Below are 18,324 nucleotides of genomic sequence, written 5' to 3' on the forward strand. Positions count from 1 at the left end.
ATACTGGCACATTCTAACAGCATATAGCCGTATATACATGTGAGGTGCAGCAGAGAACATAGAGGAACACACAGTATGTAAGTGACATTCATACCTCTTCTCTGACACAGCGAGAGGTGGTGTCCACACCAGTGATCAGGGTTGGCAGGTAGTATAATCCTTTCTTAGGGAGAGGTCCGGGAGCTTGGAAAATCTGGAGGGTCATACAGAAGATAAAAGATCTGCATTAGATGGGAGCAATTCTATTTCAAACAAAGCAGGATAAAAACCAAGACAAAAATGTCATAAGAAGTTATTAGAAAGACGAATACTTTATACATTATGGAATAGCTGCAATAGTTGTCAATTAGAAATAAAGTTTAATTTGTCACAAAAATCACTACCGCTTGTTGGGCAGATGCAGGTGTATGCGATGCAGCGTAGGCAGAAATTGTGGGTCTAACCTGTAGATTTTGGTCGCTTTATCCCTCTGCCTTTCAAACATGCTCATGTTCTCTCTCCTCTGCTGTGTGGGTGGGCTCTTCCCAATGACATGCTTCCCACTCCTGCTCCCCCCTGCAGCCTCGCATACACGGTTAGGAAGAGAAGCTGCAGCTGCATCCCCCTCCTCCCGGTCTTCTATTTAATGTATTTCTTCAGGAGGTTGCATTTTTTTACTTTTATTAGTGAACGGGGACGTTTTTAAACATTAACAAAGAACCCGCAGGCAAAGAGAGGGGAACTACAAGGCTGGTGGTAGGTAAGGAAGCGGTCACTTTCTCCTAATAAGATATAATGCAAAGGTTCATGTATTCACATGGGTTACAAATTAATGTAAAAATAAAAAAAATACACAATAGAATGAGAGAGGGAACCATGAAAATTGTATCAAATCTATCAGTTTAAGTGTAAATCCAGCTAAGAATGAAAACTTGCTGAACCCTTATATCATGTAATTGTTTCTGGACAGGAAGGAGCCATCAAGTACATTGTCAGCCATATTACTTCTCGTGATAACCAAGAGTTCATCCCCTCCTTCTCTCAGCTCTTCCGACAGTCAATCACAATGAGATTACCCTTCCCTCCCATCCCTTTCATTGTGCACAGATGCAAACGATGCCTAGATGAATCTATATCTATCTCTAACGGAGGGATCCTTTCTATTAACTCCCACTTCCCTAATAAAATAGTAGAAAATGGCTAGACCAGACAACCCCTTTGAGGGGTTACCATTTATAAAACGTTCCGCCCTTTTCAAGATCAATTCTCACCTCTGCCCCTTCTGAACGAGCCTCCTCCACAAACTCAGTGATCGTCTTCTTTTGACTTTCATCGACCAGGGCTCCCATGTCAATGCATTTATCTAGACTGTCCCCAACCCTCAGGTGTGACATCCTCTGCTTGAGTCTGTGGATCAAATCTTCAGCAATGGACTCTTGCATGAGAAGCCGGGATCCAGCACTGCAAACCTATTATAAAAGAAGACAGTTAGTTGTCCACATGTGGTAACCTGAATTTCACCTACGTATCTTAATAAAATTGCCACTTGTGAATATTCATTAGGTTCTGTCCTTTTAGAACACATCATTCAGCAGATACTGAGAGAAGATTGGCTCTGCCCATCATGTGACCTCACATACTCCACTAAGCAAAACTGCTTTTTATCATCATGTCATTTTGCCGATCAATTTCTTACTTTGTCTTTATAGAATCCAAAACTTTGTTTTTCCTGATCCCTTAAAAGATCACATACTGGCTGGCTGCAGCCACCACTAGAGGGAGCTTGCTGTATACTGTATTATTACATATCATGCAATAACTCCAAGATCCGGCATATGGGATTACATCATTTTGTATATTAAATATAAAGATACAATTCAAGTGTACGTTGCATAGTGAGCACGTTTTATGTAGCGTGAATACACCAGTGCGCAGCAAGTCATGGAGCCTCCACGCTGCATGCAGATAGTATTGCTCCACTGTTACGTAACATTCGAGGCTTATAGGGGGAAGTTGTCGTCTGGTTCTTACAATCACGTGAATAAAGAGATGAGTTAAAAGATTAAACTTCATAAGTTGTCCTGCATTAGAATAAGTAATAACTTAAAACACTGTTCTACTTCATACATGCCGAGTCTAAAGACGTACGAGGGGTTAGACGGACCATCCCTTTGGTCGCACATAAATCAATAGAACTCCTCTGTTCTGGTTTGTCGCCAGAGAAATTTATGATTTTGTATAGAAATTTCATTCATCAGAGCTCTAACTGTACGTACGACCTCCCAGATCTGCAGTATAAATTACTGAGATATGTAGGCTGGGGGCCAGTGACCTTTCACAAAGATTAAACCACATGGCTGCAGACGGAAACGAGACAGTCATGGGAAGGCACCAGTTAAAGAGTCCTTGGATGAATTGAGTGTTTCCAGCTATATTTATTTTAGAAAGGACCCTTATTGCGGTACAAACAATCCCGGTAAGAGTTCTTAGACGGCAGCAGCTGCCCCACAAAATGTGGAAAATAAAAGGGTTAAGCAAATGTTAAAAAAAAAAAGCATTATGGAATTTTCTAATATAATGTGTATTAATTCTTCCGTTTTCAAGATCTCTGCTAGAAGTGGTTGAATGAAAATCTGTTCTGGTCATGTGATGATCACGCAGGTGTGCCGAACTGATAACTGCGCTATAAATTGTAACCAGTCCTTTGTGATCATCCAATGACCAGGATAGATTTTCCTGTTCTGAAATTTAGCAGTGAAGTTGACAAATAGCAGAGATGTTGAAATTGTGAGGAATTGATATACAGAGTATTTTATGAAAATACATTGCAAATATGCTGGTAATGTATTTCAAAGGGGGCATATTTTTATACAGCAGTATATACAGGTTTATCTTCATTTATGAGGAGTGCTTAGAACAAATGCAGTATGCTCCATCAGACATGTCTCGGATCTGTTTTTAGTGCTTCTAGGGGAGAATACGGTGCAATATACAGCACTAAATACAGTACTGCATTCACCGCAATACTATGCTCAGCATTGTACACCATATCACAGTGAAAGATGCACATGGCAATGTGCACAATGCCTAACACTGATGTTATATCCCTAGGATATGCCATTGATGTGTCATCAACGGGGTCCAAACATTCAAGTGAATCGAGCTTAAAGGGAACCTGTCACCAGCATTTTACCTACTGAACTCTACTCACCCCTAAATAATGGTCTGCAAACATTTTGCGCCTTTTATGGTAATAATCCATCAGTCTCTTTCGATCCTCTTCTTATGCCCGCCCACCGCTGAAAACCGGCCCACCCTGAATGCAGAAATCTCATCCGAGATCGCGCGCATGCTCCCGTCATGCATGGTCCGACATCCTTCCCTCCTTCGTCCGGGCCTCAAATCTAGTTACTGCGCATGCACCGCTATAGTGTGCCTTTGTGCGCGCGCGCACCAGATCATCGATGCAAGCGCGGGATTTCGTGTATGCTGGGGGAGACAAGGAGCTGTCAATCTAAAGTAAGGAGTCGGGGTTAAGTCGGAAAGACTCGAAGAATGAATAAATGACTCTTTTCTAACGAAGATATAACTCTTATGCTCATTAGCATACACTGTAGGAACACTAAAAAACTGAATACTAAAAAGGTACAGAGCAGACTAAGACAATTATAGGTTATATAGAAATGATTTTTCCCACACTTACACCAGGTATTGCTGGTCTAATAGGTGAAATGCTGGTGACAGGTTCCCTTTAAATACCAGACACAGTGACTGGACGAGAGTGGCGTTGTGTTTGCAAAAGCCTCTTTGTTCTTTTGGTGGGAAACTTACCACATACATGGCTGTAATATTGCTTAGAGCACAAGAATATTATTTTTACATGTATAAAAAAAAAAAAAGGATTATGGTGAAATAACTCCAGAAAAAGTGGAGGTAGCAATGAAGCCTAATTGTGCAGTAGTGCAGCCCCCAATTATCAAGGCATGCCCTACTGGCTCTTTAAAGTACAACCACACTAACATATTACAGTGATCTACTTAAGTAAATTTACAAATACTTTGCTTTATTGTGTTTGGCCTGCGTGGCCTGCAGCCGACATGAACGGACGCATGTAGAAGTAGCTCCCGCTTCTAACCTGGACTAATAGATATCCTGCTCTGAATCCGGTGTCTGATTAAGTCCTTCATATCGAATTACACCTACTTACCGACTATAGCACCTGAGGTCAGTCGAAATGGGCCCTACAAAACAGACAACAGCCGCGGAGAAGCTTAAAAACTATGCGAGAGACAGCTCCCAAAATGGCGCCCAGACATCTCTCTCTCCGCGCTCTAGACCGCTTCGTGGGCAATCCTCTGCTGCTGACTCGAATGAGGAGTCAGACCCTGATGCTGAGCTCACCTTGAAGCAAGTTTACGAGCAATTGCTCTGGGCTATCACCTCCTCACTGACCGGGTAAATCGAGGAAGCGAGGGTAGCCCTTGGCCTACTACGCCATGATGTACAGCGCCTTCGTGAGAGGGTTAAGGAGACGGAACAACGCATCTCATCCCTGGAGGATAATACTGCCAGTATGCCAGAGCGTTTACCAACTGTCAAGAGGTCAGTGGAGCTGTGGCAACAAAAATGTGATGATCTGGAAAATCGTTCCAGGAGGAACAATGTGCGCATTTATTGGTATGCCTGAAAGAGCGGAGGATTCCACTCCTGACGAATGTATAGAGCAATGGCTCAGATCTACTTTCCCTGGAGCTCAATCTTCATCTGCCTTTGATGTGGAGCGCGCCCACCGGGTGCCTGCGAAACCTCCGTGGCCAGGAATGCCTCCAGGACCTCAATTGGCACGACTCCTAAACTGGAAGGACCGTGGCCTGATCCTTCAACTAGGGAGGAACCATCAGGAGATTAAATATGACAACACCAGAATCTCCCTTTCTCCGGATAACTCGGTAGAGCTGCAGAAGAAACGTGCCACATTTATGTCTGTAAAAAGGCATCTTCGGGATCGAAATATTTCCTATTCAATGGCGTATCCTGCTAGACTCCATGTAGTAGATGGGGAGAAACCAGTCTTTTTTGTGGATCCGAAAGAAGCTCAGGACTAGATACTTAGAAGACCAAGAGAACCGCCTTAATGCTGTGTGTATGGACGCAGTCTGTCTGTCTGTTTGACCTCACTTTTCATACGTTCCTGATCGACTGGTAACTATATCCTGAATATACCCCTAGTCATCTCCTATTTTATATCATGGACTTTAGTATGATGTTTCGGCCTACTATTATTATGGCAGGTACTTTTCATGTGTTTCCATTACTTTCTGTGCAGAGCGTTTTCTCTTTGCTTATTGTATACACCCTGTAATTACGAGCCACAAAGTTACGTCTTTTTCTCTAGTTTTTCATAGACCGTTACACTGTTCTACCGTTACACTTAGATATGATGGAGGATCTCCTTTGATATGGCCCTTACACGGCCTAGTTAAAACCTTCATTCAGAAGCTTGACAACTTTGATGTATGTCTAAATTACACTACACATGTATATTATCTATGCCATGCTCTTATGACAATACTGGTACTATCTCTGCTTGTATTTGAATTTATAGCTCACACACTGCGCCTACAGGAGACCCACTTGACCTCTGACACGGTTGGTAGATTACAGAAACCCTGGGTTCAGTGGGCTAGACACTCCTGGCATACCTCGTACTCACGTGGGGTATCGATTTTAGTGCATCGCTCAGTGCGCTGGTAAGCAACTAGAACAGTTATCGATGCAGGGGGTAGATATATTTTTATACATGCATTTATAAATTGTGTATCATACGTGATTATTGGTGTGTATATTCCTCCACCAGCCAACCGGTCAGTAGTGCAGCTGGCAGCCAACTTTGTGTCTAACTTTCCTGATGCTAGGATTAGGTGTATGGGGGATTATAACATGTTACTAGATCCGACTTTAGACAGGTTTAGCCATTCTGGGGATGCTTTGCTCCAGTTGCTCTGTAAGCGGATATCTGAATTGGGTTGGGTGGAGTTATGGAGAGAACGACATTCAGGATTGAAGGAATTCTCATGTTTCACTCCTTCCAGAGGGGCGTTGTACAGGATAGATTATATGCTAGCCTCTCCCTCGGTGGCTCTTATGATCACCAAGATTGAATATGCATCCCACATTTCCCATCATGCGCCATTGCAGGTGGAACTAGAACTATATGACAGAAAAGCGAGTAAAAGTAATTGGAGGATAGCCCCGTTTTAAATCTCCCTAATTGGTTCCAATGATCGTATACCAGACCAGTTGGATAAATTCTTGGAGATTCACCAGTTTGAAAAGGATATGTTGTTGACATGGGACACTCTTAAAGGGTTATTTTTTATTTTTTTTTAATAATGCATCCTAATCAGAAATTGTTAAAATGTTAAAAAAAATTCCTTCCCCAACTACCTTTTTTCTCATTTGATAACTCAAGCATCTGGAGAACGATCGTCTCAATCGGGCATGGTAAGCGTGGTTAAGAAGAACCTCCAAGCCCCCAATTCCCTACATAGTTTTATACTATACCTGGAGCCGACCACTGATATATCCAGACGAGCGGTGGCCGGGCCGACATCTAATGCGCATGCGCTGATAAGCGCGTTCACGATTACAATGACATCATTGCGCGTGCCGACCACCGCTATATGAAAACAGTGGTGGCCGGATCCCTAGACAACGAGCAATAAACAAAGAGGGACTGACAGCGACATGGAGCACGGATATCAAGAAAACGACATTGTTTCCATAAAGAAAGGCATTTGCAAAAATTATTAACTATAACAGGTTGAGCTTAATAGCTACATTTATGAAGATGGGAATAACCCTTTAAAGCTTATTTGCTTGAGGTCCACTATCTCTTTCATAAACGAGGAATCTCATAGAATAGAAAAAGTCCTAGAGGAGTCCTGTAAACCCCTAGAGGCATTTTTTGTCAGACCCTACAGAAGATGGAAGGGTGGCATGGTTACAGGCGGGCAGGAAGTATTTACTTCACATCCAAGAAAAGAGGGATAGGAAACTAAATTCTTCCTTAAGCAAAATGCCTTTTAAATAGGTAATCAATCTAACAGACTACTAGCTCGTATAGTGCATACTAACCAATCTTCTCCAGCTATTCTACAGATCCTAAAGGAGGATGGACAGGTGCTTAACCGGGCAGAACACATTGTGGATAGATTCTACAGGTTTTATGATGATTTATATAAGTCACGTAGTAATTAATCGAACGGATCTAAGGGAATACTTATCCCGTTTCCCTCCCTGAATACGTAGGATCGGTATGCCCTGGAAGAGATACTGGCTGCTATAAAGGACATGTCCAACCGGAAATCGCCTGGACCCGATGGTATTCCCCTGGGAGTGTATAGTAAATACGTAGATGTTTTGGGTTCAGAATTGCTGAAAATGTTTAATGCTGCTTTCTCTATGGGCCAATTACCCACTTCATTATATGAGGCCACGATTGTGGTGCTGTTGAAACCGGATAAAGATCCCAAGGAGTGTAGGTCTTATAGACCCATTTCTCTTCTCAATACCGATTATAAAATGATGTCCACAATCTTAGCAAAGCGGCTCAACAATGTTATCTCTTCCTTGATCCATGAAGATCAAACAGGATTCATACCAGGCAGGTCAACCTCTGAAAATATCAGAAGAGTCCAGACGATGTCCCAAGTGGCGGTTCATGGAGGGGAGACATGGGCCTTGGCTTCACTTGATGCGGCCAAGGTATTGGATTCTGTAGAGTGGTTATTTTTGCATGAAGTCCTGTCTAGATTTGGTTCTGGGTTCTTCAAATGAGTATCCATTTTGTATCACAGCCCTAGCGCAAACATTTTAGTGAATGAGATGGGGTCCTCCTTCTTTGGACTAGGTAGGGGGAGCAGGCAAGGGTGTCCACGGTCCCCGCTCTTATTTGCAATTGCTATAGAACCATTGGCATTGAGGATTCGCCAAGACTGTGGGTATCGGGGAGCACGTGTATGGAATGTAGGATCGGCTTTTACACGGAATACATGATTCTCTTCATGTCTGATGTAGACAGAACACTCCCTAGGGCAATTGACTTCGTAAAACAATTTGGCATATATTCAGGTCTATTGATCAAATCGGCATGAATGCCTTTGTGGGAAGCAACATGGCCCGAGATTTACTTTAACTTGCCGGTAGTTGATGCGTTTAAATATTTAGGTATTTCGATCACCAAAGTACCCAGGGACTCACACTCTAGGAATGTTTACCCCTTAGAAGAGCTCTTTGTACAAAAAATTCAATCCTGGTGAACCCTTCCCCTGTCGGTGGCAGGTAGTTAACTTAATAAAAATGATTCTTTTACCTAAAGGTCTATACTTATTAGAACACGCTAATGAGTCTGTTCCCAAAAAGTTCTTTAAAAAACTAAATTCCCTGATGTCTTCCTTCGTGTGCTTTAGCTCCAGGAAACTGACTTTGGATATTCTGCAACGTCCTAAACTGCATGGCGGCCTGGCTCTACCGAACTTCAAAGTATAAATCTAGAGCGGCCAGCTGCGTTACTTAAACACATGGTTGACTGTAAGCCAGGCTTTGCCATTTTCTGAATATGGCTTGGGACAGACACTTAACCTGGTAGTCTTATGGTCTGTTTTGGAGCAACCAATGCTGTTTAAGGGCAAATTGTTATTACATAAATTAGGTCGTCAGGTATGGATGGCAGCCAAAGATCTGGTGAAATTTGGGGATATACCAGAGGAAACCCCACTGTGGGATAATCCGATGTTTCCTCATCTACAACAGTTGGAGGATGGGAGATTCTGAAAATCTCATTCTATTCTGACCCCTAATGATATTTACAAAGACGGGACACTTATGTAATTTATGCAAATTCAGGAACTTTATAATTTGGGCCGAACAGATTTCTATTGTTCTCTACAACTCAGGCACACTCTTGCTTCACAGTTTCGGGGAGGTGGTCCTCTCAAATCCAATTTTTCTCCAATTGGTATCTTAAGAACGCAGGGTCCTAAAGGGATTATATCTAAATTATATACATATGTCCTTAATTCTAGGGTGGAATCTAGGTCGACAGCGGTGGAGGAGGCTTGGAGGGAGGTTATCCCATCCCTTTCAAGGAAGATTGGGCAGAAGCTCTAGAATCGCATATGTACGTTTCTCCCTCTGTGAATAATAGGTTAACTCAATTGTACAGAACTTATCAATGTTACCTTACTCCTATTAAACTTCATAGGATGGGTCGTCGACCCCAACGGATTGTCATAGATGCCACTCTCAGGATGCCAATTTTGTACACATTATTTGGGATTGCCCATTTATCAGTACCCTTTGGGGAGAAGTGACTAGACTTCAGTCTCATATTATTTCTGAGGAGGTGCCACTTACGCTGGAGATATGTCTGTTGGGATTGTTGCCTGAAGGCCAGTGGCCTCATTATTTAAGAATTTTCCTTCGGGAAACTTTATTCCTGGCAAGGAAAGCTATTGCTCTTCGTTGGATGGCGGACAGAACCCCGTCATTGCCTCAATGGAAGTCTCTAGTTAACAATATGATACCTTTTGGGAAGGTGGTATATAATAGAAAATGTTCACGGAAAGTTGATAAGATTTGGGGGTTGTGGATTTCTTCCTATCTGACTCTTGACTCTGTGTCTTCGATATGTTCCGCTAATGCCGCAATAATGGATGTTTGAACATGTATGCATGTCTGTATGATGCCTTACGGTTTCAAATTTTCTTGTAGAATTTATATATCTGCTCCACGAGATTTGCCAGGTCATGTGATACTTCTGGATAATTTTTTTTCATGATGTTACTACATGTTCTGTATCAATGTATTATTTAAAGAGGCTCTGTCACCAGATTATAAGTGCCCTATCCCCTACATAGTCTGATAGTCGCTGTAACGTAGATAACAGTAGTTTTTATTTTGAAAAATGATCATTTTTGACGGACTTATGAACAATTTTAGATTTATGCTAATTCGTTTCTTAATAGACAACTGGGCGTGTTTTTACTTTTTACCAACTGGGCGTTGTGAAGAGAAGTGTATGACGCTGACCAATCAGCGTCATACACTTCTCATCGTTCCAGCCCAGCTTCTTTCACTGCACAGCGTGATCTCGCGAGATTACACTGTGCTGTCATTTACTCCCGCAGAAACATTACCAAAGTGCCTTGAGAGTGAATAGACATTGCCTCCAGCCAGGAAGCGATGTCTATTCACACTCCCGACACTTTGGTAACGTTTCTGTGGGACTCACTCACAGTAAGCGTGATCTCGCGAGATCACACTGTGCTAAGTACAGCTGAACACGAATGACAGCACAGCGTGATCTTGCTGGAGGCAATGTCTATTCACTCTCAAGGCACTTCGGTAACGTTTCTGTTGGAGTAAATGACAGCAGTGTGATCTCGCAAGATCATGCTGTGCAGTGAAAGAAGCTGGGCTGGAACGATGAGAAGTGTATGACGCTGATTGGTCACTGATTGGTCAGCGTCATACACTTCTCTTCACAACGCCCAGTTGGTAAAAAGTAAAAACACGCCCAGTTGTCTAATAAGAAGCTAATTAGCATAAATCTAAAATTGTTCATAACTTAGTCAAAAATGATCGTTTTTCCAAATAAAAACCCCTGTTATCTACATTACAGCGTTGATCAGATTATGTAGGCGATAGGGCACTTATAATCTGGTGACAGAGCCTCTTAAAGTACTGTACAAGCTTGTGTTTAATAAAAAGAGTTTAAAAAAGCTACTCACTAGTTTATCTAGAACATTGTTAAAGGGATTCTCCAGCACATAAGCACTGCTGGCCTATTTTTAGGGACCACACTGATCGGCAAAATGAAGGGGCACCTTTATTGTTTACTCAGGCTCAGGAACTCATCCGTACGATGGCTGTGCATGGTACGGCAGCGCCTGGTACGGCAGCGCATGCCATTCACTTTAATAGGACGAGCTGCAGTACCAGGCACAGCCACAGGTAAGGACGAGCTGTGGGGACGCAATGCTCGCAGGTGCGCCGTTAGTCCCATTAATGTGACTATTAGCAGGGGACCCCGAGTTCAAACCCCCACTCACCAAACAATGATGGCCAATCCAAAGAATAAGTCAATGTTTTTGTCTCGGAGGACCCCATTACATAAGACCCAAAAGTAGAGTTTTCCTGTAAACCATATAACGTCGTCTCTCACCACTCATTGTGCTGCAATATGGGTACCTCTAAGAATGGACAATGATGTTCATTTTTGTATTTGAACCTACCTGGCCTTGATTAAACCAAATGGCGTCCACAATTCCCTCTACCGCACTGTCTAGGTCTGCTGTATCAAACACAATAAATGGAGATTTGCCACCGAGCTCCAGGGACAACTTCTTGCCAGTGCCAGCTGTTGCTTTACGTAGAGTGCGCCCAACCTGTAAGAAGAGCATAACAATACAGAACCATGAGTCTCAAAATGAATGCAACTGGAGGGTTACTCTACATACTGCGTCAGCACGGATATGAAGTCACCCGTACAACCTATGAAACATTACATGCATCAAATAATATAGTAATGATGTAGTCGACAAGCGGTCGTAAAATAGTCTGTCTTTATTATTCATTATAGGATATCAAAACCAATAATAGGAAGACATTAGAGAATTGTTGTGTATGCAATAGACTGTATAACTGGGAGTTCCCCGAAGGGAGTCCAACAAATTAAAAGGAAACTCCAAAAACTAGTCTTAGGCCTGGTTCATACAGAGTTTTTTTGCAGGCAGAAAAAATTACCAGCATTATTTTGACGCTTTTTTTTTCCTGCATTTTTTCCCGTGGCCGTTGAATCTAATGCAAAAAACGCACGCAAAAACCATTCAAAACGAACGCCACAGTTTTTCCTGACCTCCCATTGATTTCAATGGGAGGTCAGAGGCGGATAACTCTCGAAGAAAGAGCATGCCGTGATTTGGGCCGTTTTTTTGGCACTGATTCCCAAGTGTTTTCTTTGTCAAAATCAGCGCCAGAAAATTTCATGTGAACTGACCCTTACGTGTAAGTGATCGTTTAGTTGTTCTGTAAAGGGTAACTAAACTTCAACAAACTTCTGACATGTCATAGTGAGGCGTCAGAAGTTTTGATTGGTGGGGGTCCAAGAACTGAGACCCCAACCAATCGCTAAAACGAAGCGGCAGAAGTGCTGACGTTTGAGCACATCTGCTGCTTCGTTTCTGTTCGGCATTCTCAGGAAATCAACGTATCGGAGTACGGGTTCAAAAGAGAGTCTATGAGCCTGTACTCTGCTACATCGGCTCTCCTGAAAAAGCCGCACAGAAACAAAGCGGCTGAACGCTCACACAAGCGCTTCTGCCATTTCATTTTAACGATTGGTGGAGGTCTCAGTGCTCGGACCCCCACCAATACAAACTTCTGACATGTCACAAGTTTGTTGAACGTTTAGTTACCCTTCAAACTCTATAATAAATAACTCTAATAATAATAATTATTATATTGCCATAACAGACCCTAAAAAGTTCACATCTCAAAACGGCAATGACTGCAGAGGATTGACTGGTACTGCAGTAAATAATATGTATGTGACTATTCTACAGCCTGATACAAGCTGTGAATTCTGAAATTCTACAAAAAGCACAATGGTCTAAATACATGAAATTCTGTTGAAAACCGATATACAAGCAGAGGAATATTCCACAGTATATTTGCTCCAGTCTTGGCCATTACCTCAGTGGAGCCGGTGAACGCTACTTTATCCACATCAGGATGAACAGCCAGTTTCTCCCCAAAAGCTCCATTACCAGTAACCACATTGAAGACTCCTGGAGGTAGACCGGCCTCCGAACAGATTTCCGCCAGAAGCAGCGCCGTCAATCGTGTATACGTTGCAGGTTTTAACACTACAGTATTTCCTGCCATATGAAAGTGAGAAGGGAAAAAGGAATTTGGGTTTATTTATACTCCTCGAAAAATAAGGTTATTCATTCTTAGTAATTGGGCAGAATCCGATATGGAACTTTAAACCTAGCATTTAATATCAACCCTTCGGTCCCAGGACAGCATTTTAAATATAATGGGGTATACGAAGTAATATTACCTGGTGGCCTCCAGTTGCCCTCCCTATGCTGTGGATCCACCGTTTCAGGGCCTTCTCTGTAATGTCCCAAAATGGCTGCAGCACTTCTTAGACTACGAGTCCGAGACGCACCCACTGTTCTCGGATTTGCCAGAGTTGCTCACGTGAGCATTTCTGTCCAATCTATGAAAAGAGGGAGCGTCTTAGACTCACTCTGAGAAGTATTGTGGCCATTTTGAGACAACACATAGAGGTCCCTAAAACGGAAGATCCATGGCATAGGGGGGCAACTGGAGGGCACCAGGTAATATTACTCCATATACCCCATCAGATTTATAAATTTTTCCTGAGACACGAGCGTCGTTTTAAGGGGGTGCCGCTACCTTACTGAGAACACCACACCCTTTTGTTCCGGGGATCATTTTGGGTTTTAGTTTGCCGAACCCCACTGATGCCATCTCATGGCATGTCTTTTATATCACTCATAAAAAACAGAAAGGTAGAAAATCCATTTAAAGGATTTGTCTCGTGAAGAAACCGTACTGAGGGTCCAGAGATCAGCTGCTATCATCAGGGGTATATGGTCCTGCAGAGTCCACCAGACTGAGGAGACCGCTCTTGGCTGCGGCTCTCTGCTCTGGCTGTAAAGTCCATATGCTGAGATAGGTACTAATGGGAAGTGGATGTCCTGATGGGACAACCTTTTACGAGATCAAAGCACCCAATATAAAGCTTGATCTAAAGATAGCAACATGCAGGGCTGGATAAATCCCAGGTGCCATGTAGTCAATGCCCAAGCTTGTTACTGGCACCTAACTTTTTGGGTTGTACTCTATTGAGGTCTTTTGAAAGTTCTTCTTGCCGGCCACTAATAGAAAATGAAGTTGGCCCCATGCAATTGTTAGGCACCTGGTTATGACACAACAGCTGTGTATGTGTCCGATCCTTTGCCCTCATTCAGTCTGTGCATGCTCTAAGAGAGACTGATCTGCATCACTCCTTCCAAAGCATATCCACCAAAGGGGATGGAACGTGCTGACCGTCATTTTGCATGGGTACACATTTTCTTCCCAAAAAATGACTTGTTTTGTTAGCCCCCCCCCCCCCCCAACCCCGTCTCTCAAGTCTTCCTGGCAGTCAAGTCACAGAGCCAGAAGCCTCCCCCTGACTTAACAGACAAATGCTTTCCTGAATCTATGCCTGGAGGGTATAAAACATGATCTGAGGTCAGTGACCAGATATTTCAGAAGCCTTCATTCTTTTATAGCCTACAAGGCTACAAAATTACTTTTTAACAAGCTGAAATACAAAGAATTCTGGGAAGTGTAATTTAATAGTGACATCAGTGAGGGAGGAAGTAGCTAGCTTCCTCTCGAGTATATTAGAAATAAACGTAGCTGGCATCATGGAAAATAACTGCAGGAAGAAAGTGTAAGACATGGCTTTTATAGCCTAAGTAACAGCTTTATTGTACATCCCTGGAAATAAATATTAGTTTAGGTCACCTGCGGGACAGTCTAAATTATTTTTATAGGTGGAAAACCCTTTTTACTTTAAAATCACAAAATATAATTTACAAAAGTAGCTTAAAAGGCAATGTACACCTTTGAAATGTACTATTTTTTTTTTTACAGCTTCTATTTATCCTGTATACATAGAAGCTGTATCGTTCCATCAGAGGTGATTCCATCAGTTCAGCTGAACGAACGGCTCGGCTGAAAGCTGGTCCTGCATGTCTCTGACACATCTAAGGCTTTGTTCACATCTGCGTCAGGGTTCTGTTCTAGCGTTCCGTCGGAGATTCCCGTCAGAATGGAACCCTGACTGTAACAAACGGAAACCACAGGTTTCCATTTGCATCACCATTCATTTCAATGGTGACGGATCCGGTACAAATGGTTTCCGTTTGTCTCAGTTGTGCAGGGGTTCCGTAGTTTTGACGGAATGAATACCGCTGTAGACTACGCTATTCAACCTTTTTGTGATGTGAACGAAGCCTTAGTCTTTGATGTGATCGATATTACCTGGATCCTGTGTATCAGGGACACGCAGGATCCAGCTTACAGCCGAGCAGTTAGTTCAGCTGAACTGACGGAATCGCCTTTGAAGGAACGATACAGCTTCTATGTATAAAAGATACATAGAAGCTGTATCTTTAAAAAAATTATTATTTTTTTTTTATTAAAGTACATTTTTAAATTGACTAATTAAAACATTATTTTTTTTTTTTAAGATTAAAATGACATAAAATGTTGATTTATTAAAATAAATCTCTTCAAAAGGTGTACATAGCCTTTAATGAGTAAATAAGATTGAGCGCTAATAAATACCATACATAAGCTGTAAATAATATATGTGGTGTGATTTATAGCAAAATATAGATTATTTAAAAACAATAGATAATTTGTTGATCATACCCATGGCCAGAGCAGGACATATTTTCCAGGTGAGTAACATGAGCGGAAAGTTCCAGGGAACGATAGCAGCGACAACACCTATAACCAAGACATAGAACGATGTATTGCTCAGTGCAAGCTTCACAATAAAGACATGGAAAGTAACTCGTATGAAGTCCACAGCAATGTAACAGATCTGACCCACCAAGAGGCTTCCAGTTTGCCATTTCCGTGTCCCTGAGCTGAGCCCAACCGGCATGATGATAAAAATGGCGAACCACCAGTGGGACATCACAGTCCCGAGATTCTCGGATGGGCTTCCCATTATCCATGCTTTCCAGCACACTCAGCAACCGTTGGTGTTTCTGTATAGTGCGGGCTATGCTGGGGAACAAAAAAAAAAACATTTACATAATTCAACTTAAAAACTCATGTTACAGAAGTTATCTTCAGGCTTTTTTCCATACAGAACAATAGAAATCACATATGATTGTATACAACTCAACTTAATGTTACCATGTGTACAGTTTCCGATGGAGGAACAAAGAAAAAAAAAATTGTAACAATGGCAGAGAAAAACAAATTATGCTCTAGCTTTAAAAGGCTTGTACAGGATTAAAAAAAAAACAAAAAAAAAAAAACAGCGCCACACCTATCCACAGGTCGTGGGTGGTATTGCAGGTTAGTCCAACTCACTTCAATAGAGCCGAGCTACAATACCAGATACAATCAATTGACAGGTCCAGCACGGTTTATGAAATCAGCCAAGTTACGGACATTACGGCCGAAAAGCTGCACCACAATTTGGTGCGGTTTTTCGGCCGGGAATTCCCTGCAGTGCCCAAGGCTTTTACACAGCGTATCCGTCCTGATTGAACATACCCTTATTGAATCTATATAAGCCAGGAGACTGTCCTTTAGCATATGTTGGGGGGGTATTTCATTTTACTGTATGGAACAATATAGTAGACGAATGGTGGTTTTACACGGCCAGATGTCCTGGAGGGTAATGAGCGCCGAACGACAATATAGAATGTCAATGGGCACTCGTTTAGCTCCATAAACATGGAGAAATGGTCAGAATGTAGAAGGACCAACGATCCGTAATCCGATCATTCGTCTCAATACATTTACATCTTGTCGGCAGCACATCCCCTGTTTACACATGGAGAGGTGCTACTGACAAGTGATTTTTTTTTTTAGCTGCATAAAAGGTGCGATCAGCGATAAACACGTTTTTAATCATTTGTTGGCTGATCGCTGCCCCGTTTGCAGAAGGCAATGATGGGAACGAGTGTTCGTATAAGCGTTCCTTCACTCGATCATTGGCCTGTGTAAAAGGGTTTTAAGCTATTCAAGGCATCAAGTAAAAGAAAAAAAAAAGTATATATATTTTTTTTACAATGGGATTTTTTACATAAGGGCGAGATAAGACACCGTATGCCGAAATAGTGGCAGACGTCGAAGCCTTCAGTCAGGAAATACTCCCGACATACGCCTCTGACGTGATGTGAACAGAGCCTTACAGGTAATATGGCTGCTATTACCCAGCTTGTTTATCATCACAGGACCTTTCTAACAAAAAGGATGATCCAAATAAAACTCGATTGTCAATTGTTCATATTGATGAAACATGTGACCTGTCCTCGCTTCCCCCTCCCGCATTGGATCCCCTTGGACGCTCACCTGTACAGATATCGTGCCCGAACATGACAAGGCAGGTTGCTCCATCTCTCAAAGGCTTTCCGTGCGGTGCTGACTGCCAGTTCCACATCCTCCTCATTTCCTTGGATGGTGCTGGCCAGAACATCTCCTAAAGGGACAAGGCACAGCTGTAAACAGACTGACGGAAGGACAAAGTTGAAGGCATAAGGGGGAATTTATTAATCTGTCTACACCAGGCGTAGTAAAGTCGTAAAAGGAAGTTTTTAATAAAGTGGTGGGGCTTAGCAAAAAAGGAGCAACAAATTTATTATAATTGACACCAGAAACTGCCATAAATTACAGCGAAAACCTACGCCACCTCCTAGCGGGATTGTTACGCCAGAATTGTAGCACGTGGTTAGCCAAAAGATGCAACACATTTATTAAAAGGCGTTGGCCTCTTAATAAATGTGTCGCATCTTACTCCAGCAAACGGTTTATTAAAACTGGTGTAGGACACTTCAGTCTAAATAAATATGGTATGCTACTGACGGTTTGTGATATAGAAAGGGGTACACATAGCTGGGCTTTCTACATATTAATGAGAATTAGTGAGGTCCATTTCCTTTACTGCACACGTGATAATCATTCTATCCTTGCTGTAATGGAAATCAGATGTCTATGTAATGACCTCACAGCGAGCTTGTGCTTATAGAACCAGTTATCACATATACAGCCCCTAAACCACCGCCATAGCGTTATACAGGATGGTAATATGCCTTATGCTTTTCAGCATAAGGCATAAAGTTATAAAATAGTGAAGAGTCATGGAGTGTTCAGGTTCTCCAAGCCAGCTTTGGCGGTATCCATCGCATGCGCGGTGAACCCTTTGGCATGACGTAACACGCAGATGACTACGGCATTCCTTGGGGCCATTGTCAGGCCACAGGCTACCATGGCAACCCATCAGCACTCTGCGAGTGACCTCCCTTTGTCATATACCTTAGATGCTGCAGTCGCTATGGGCCACGGCATTTAAGAGGTTAAAGTGCCGTGATCAGAATTTTCTCCAATCCCGGCACTTGAGGCAAGAGCATGGCAGTGTATTACAGCTGTGGTCCTGCTGCTGATCGTGCAAGCATAGTTACAGTGCACGTGCCGTCAATTCACTGTAATAGTACAGCGTGGTCCTCGGAGGAC

General features: G+C 42.5%; 1 protein-coding gene across 2 annotated transcripts in view; it reads right to left on the minus strand.

The window, feature by feature from the left end:
• ALDH16A1 (aldehyde dehydrogenase 16 family member A1) overlaps positions 1–18,324 on the minus strand; it is an 80,673-nt gene that overhangs the window by 41,213 nt on the left and 21,136 nt on the right. For both annotated transcript variants that reach the window (XR_012850862.1, XM_075839859.1), the window contains exons 3-9: positions 17,167–17,293; positions 15,686–15,864; positions 15,502–15,579; positions 12,736–12,920; positions 11,277–11,429; positions 1,251–1,448; positions 95–193 (exon numbers count right to left, since the gene is read on the minus strand). Coding sequence is in view for 1 of the 2 variants with exons in the window: in XM_075839859.1 (XP_075695974.1) it covers positions 95–193; positions 1,251–1,448; positions 11,277–11,429; positions 12,736–12,920; positions 15,502–15,579; positions 15,686–15,864; positions 17,167–17,293 (1,019 nt within the window). In the remaining variant the exon portion in view is untranslated. The remainder of the gene's footprint in view (positions 1–94; positions 194–1,250; positions 1,449–11,276; positions 11,430–12,735; positions 12,921–15,501; positions 15,580–15,685; positions 15,865–17,166; positions 17,294–18,324) is intronic.

The sequence above is a fragment of the Rhinoderma darwinii genome, chromosome 10 (genome assembly GCF_050947455.1).
Source record: "Rhinoderma darwinii isolate aRhiDar2 chromosome 10, aRhiDar2.hap1, whole genome shotgun sequence".
NCBI lineage: Eukaryota > Metazoa > Chordata > Amphibia > Anura > Rhinodermatidae > Rhinoderma > Rhinoderma darwinii.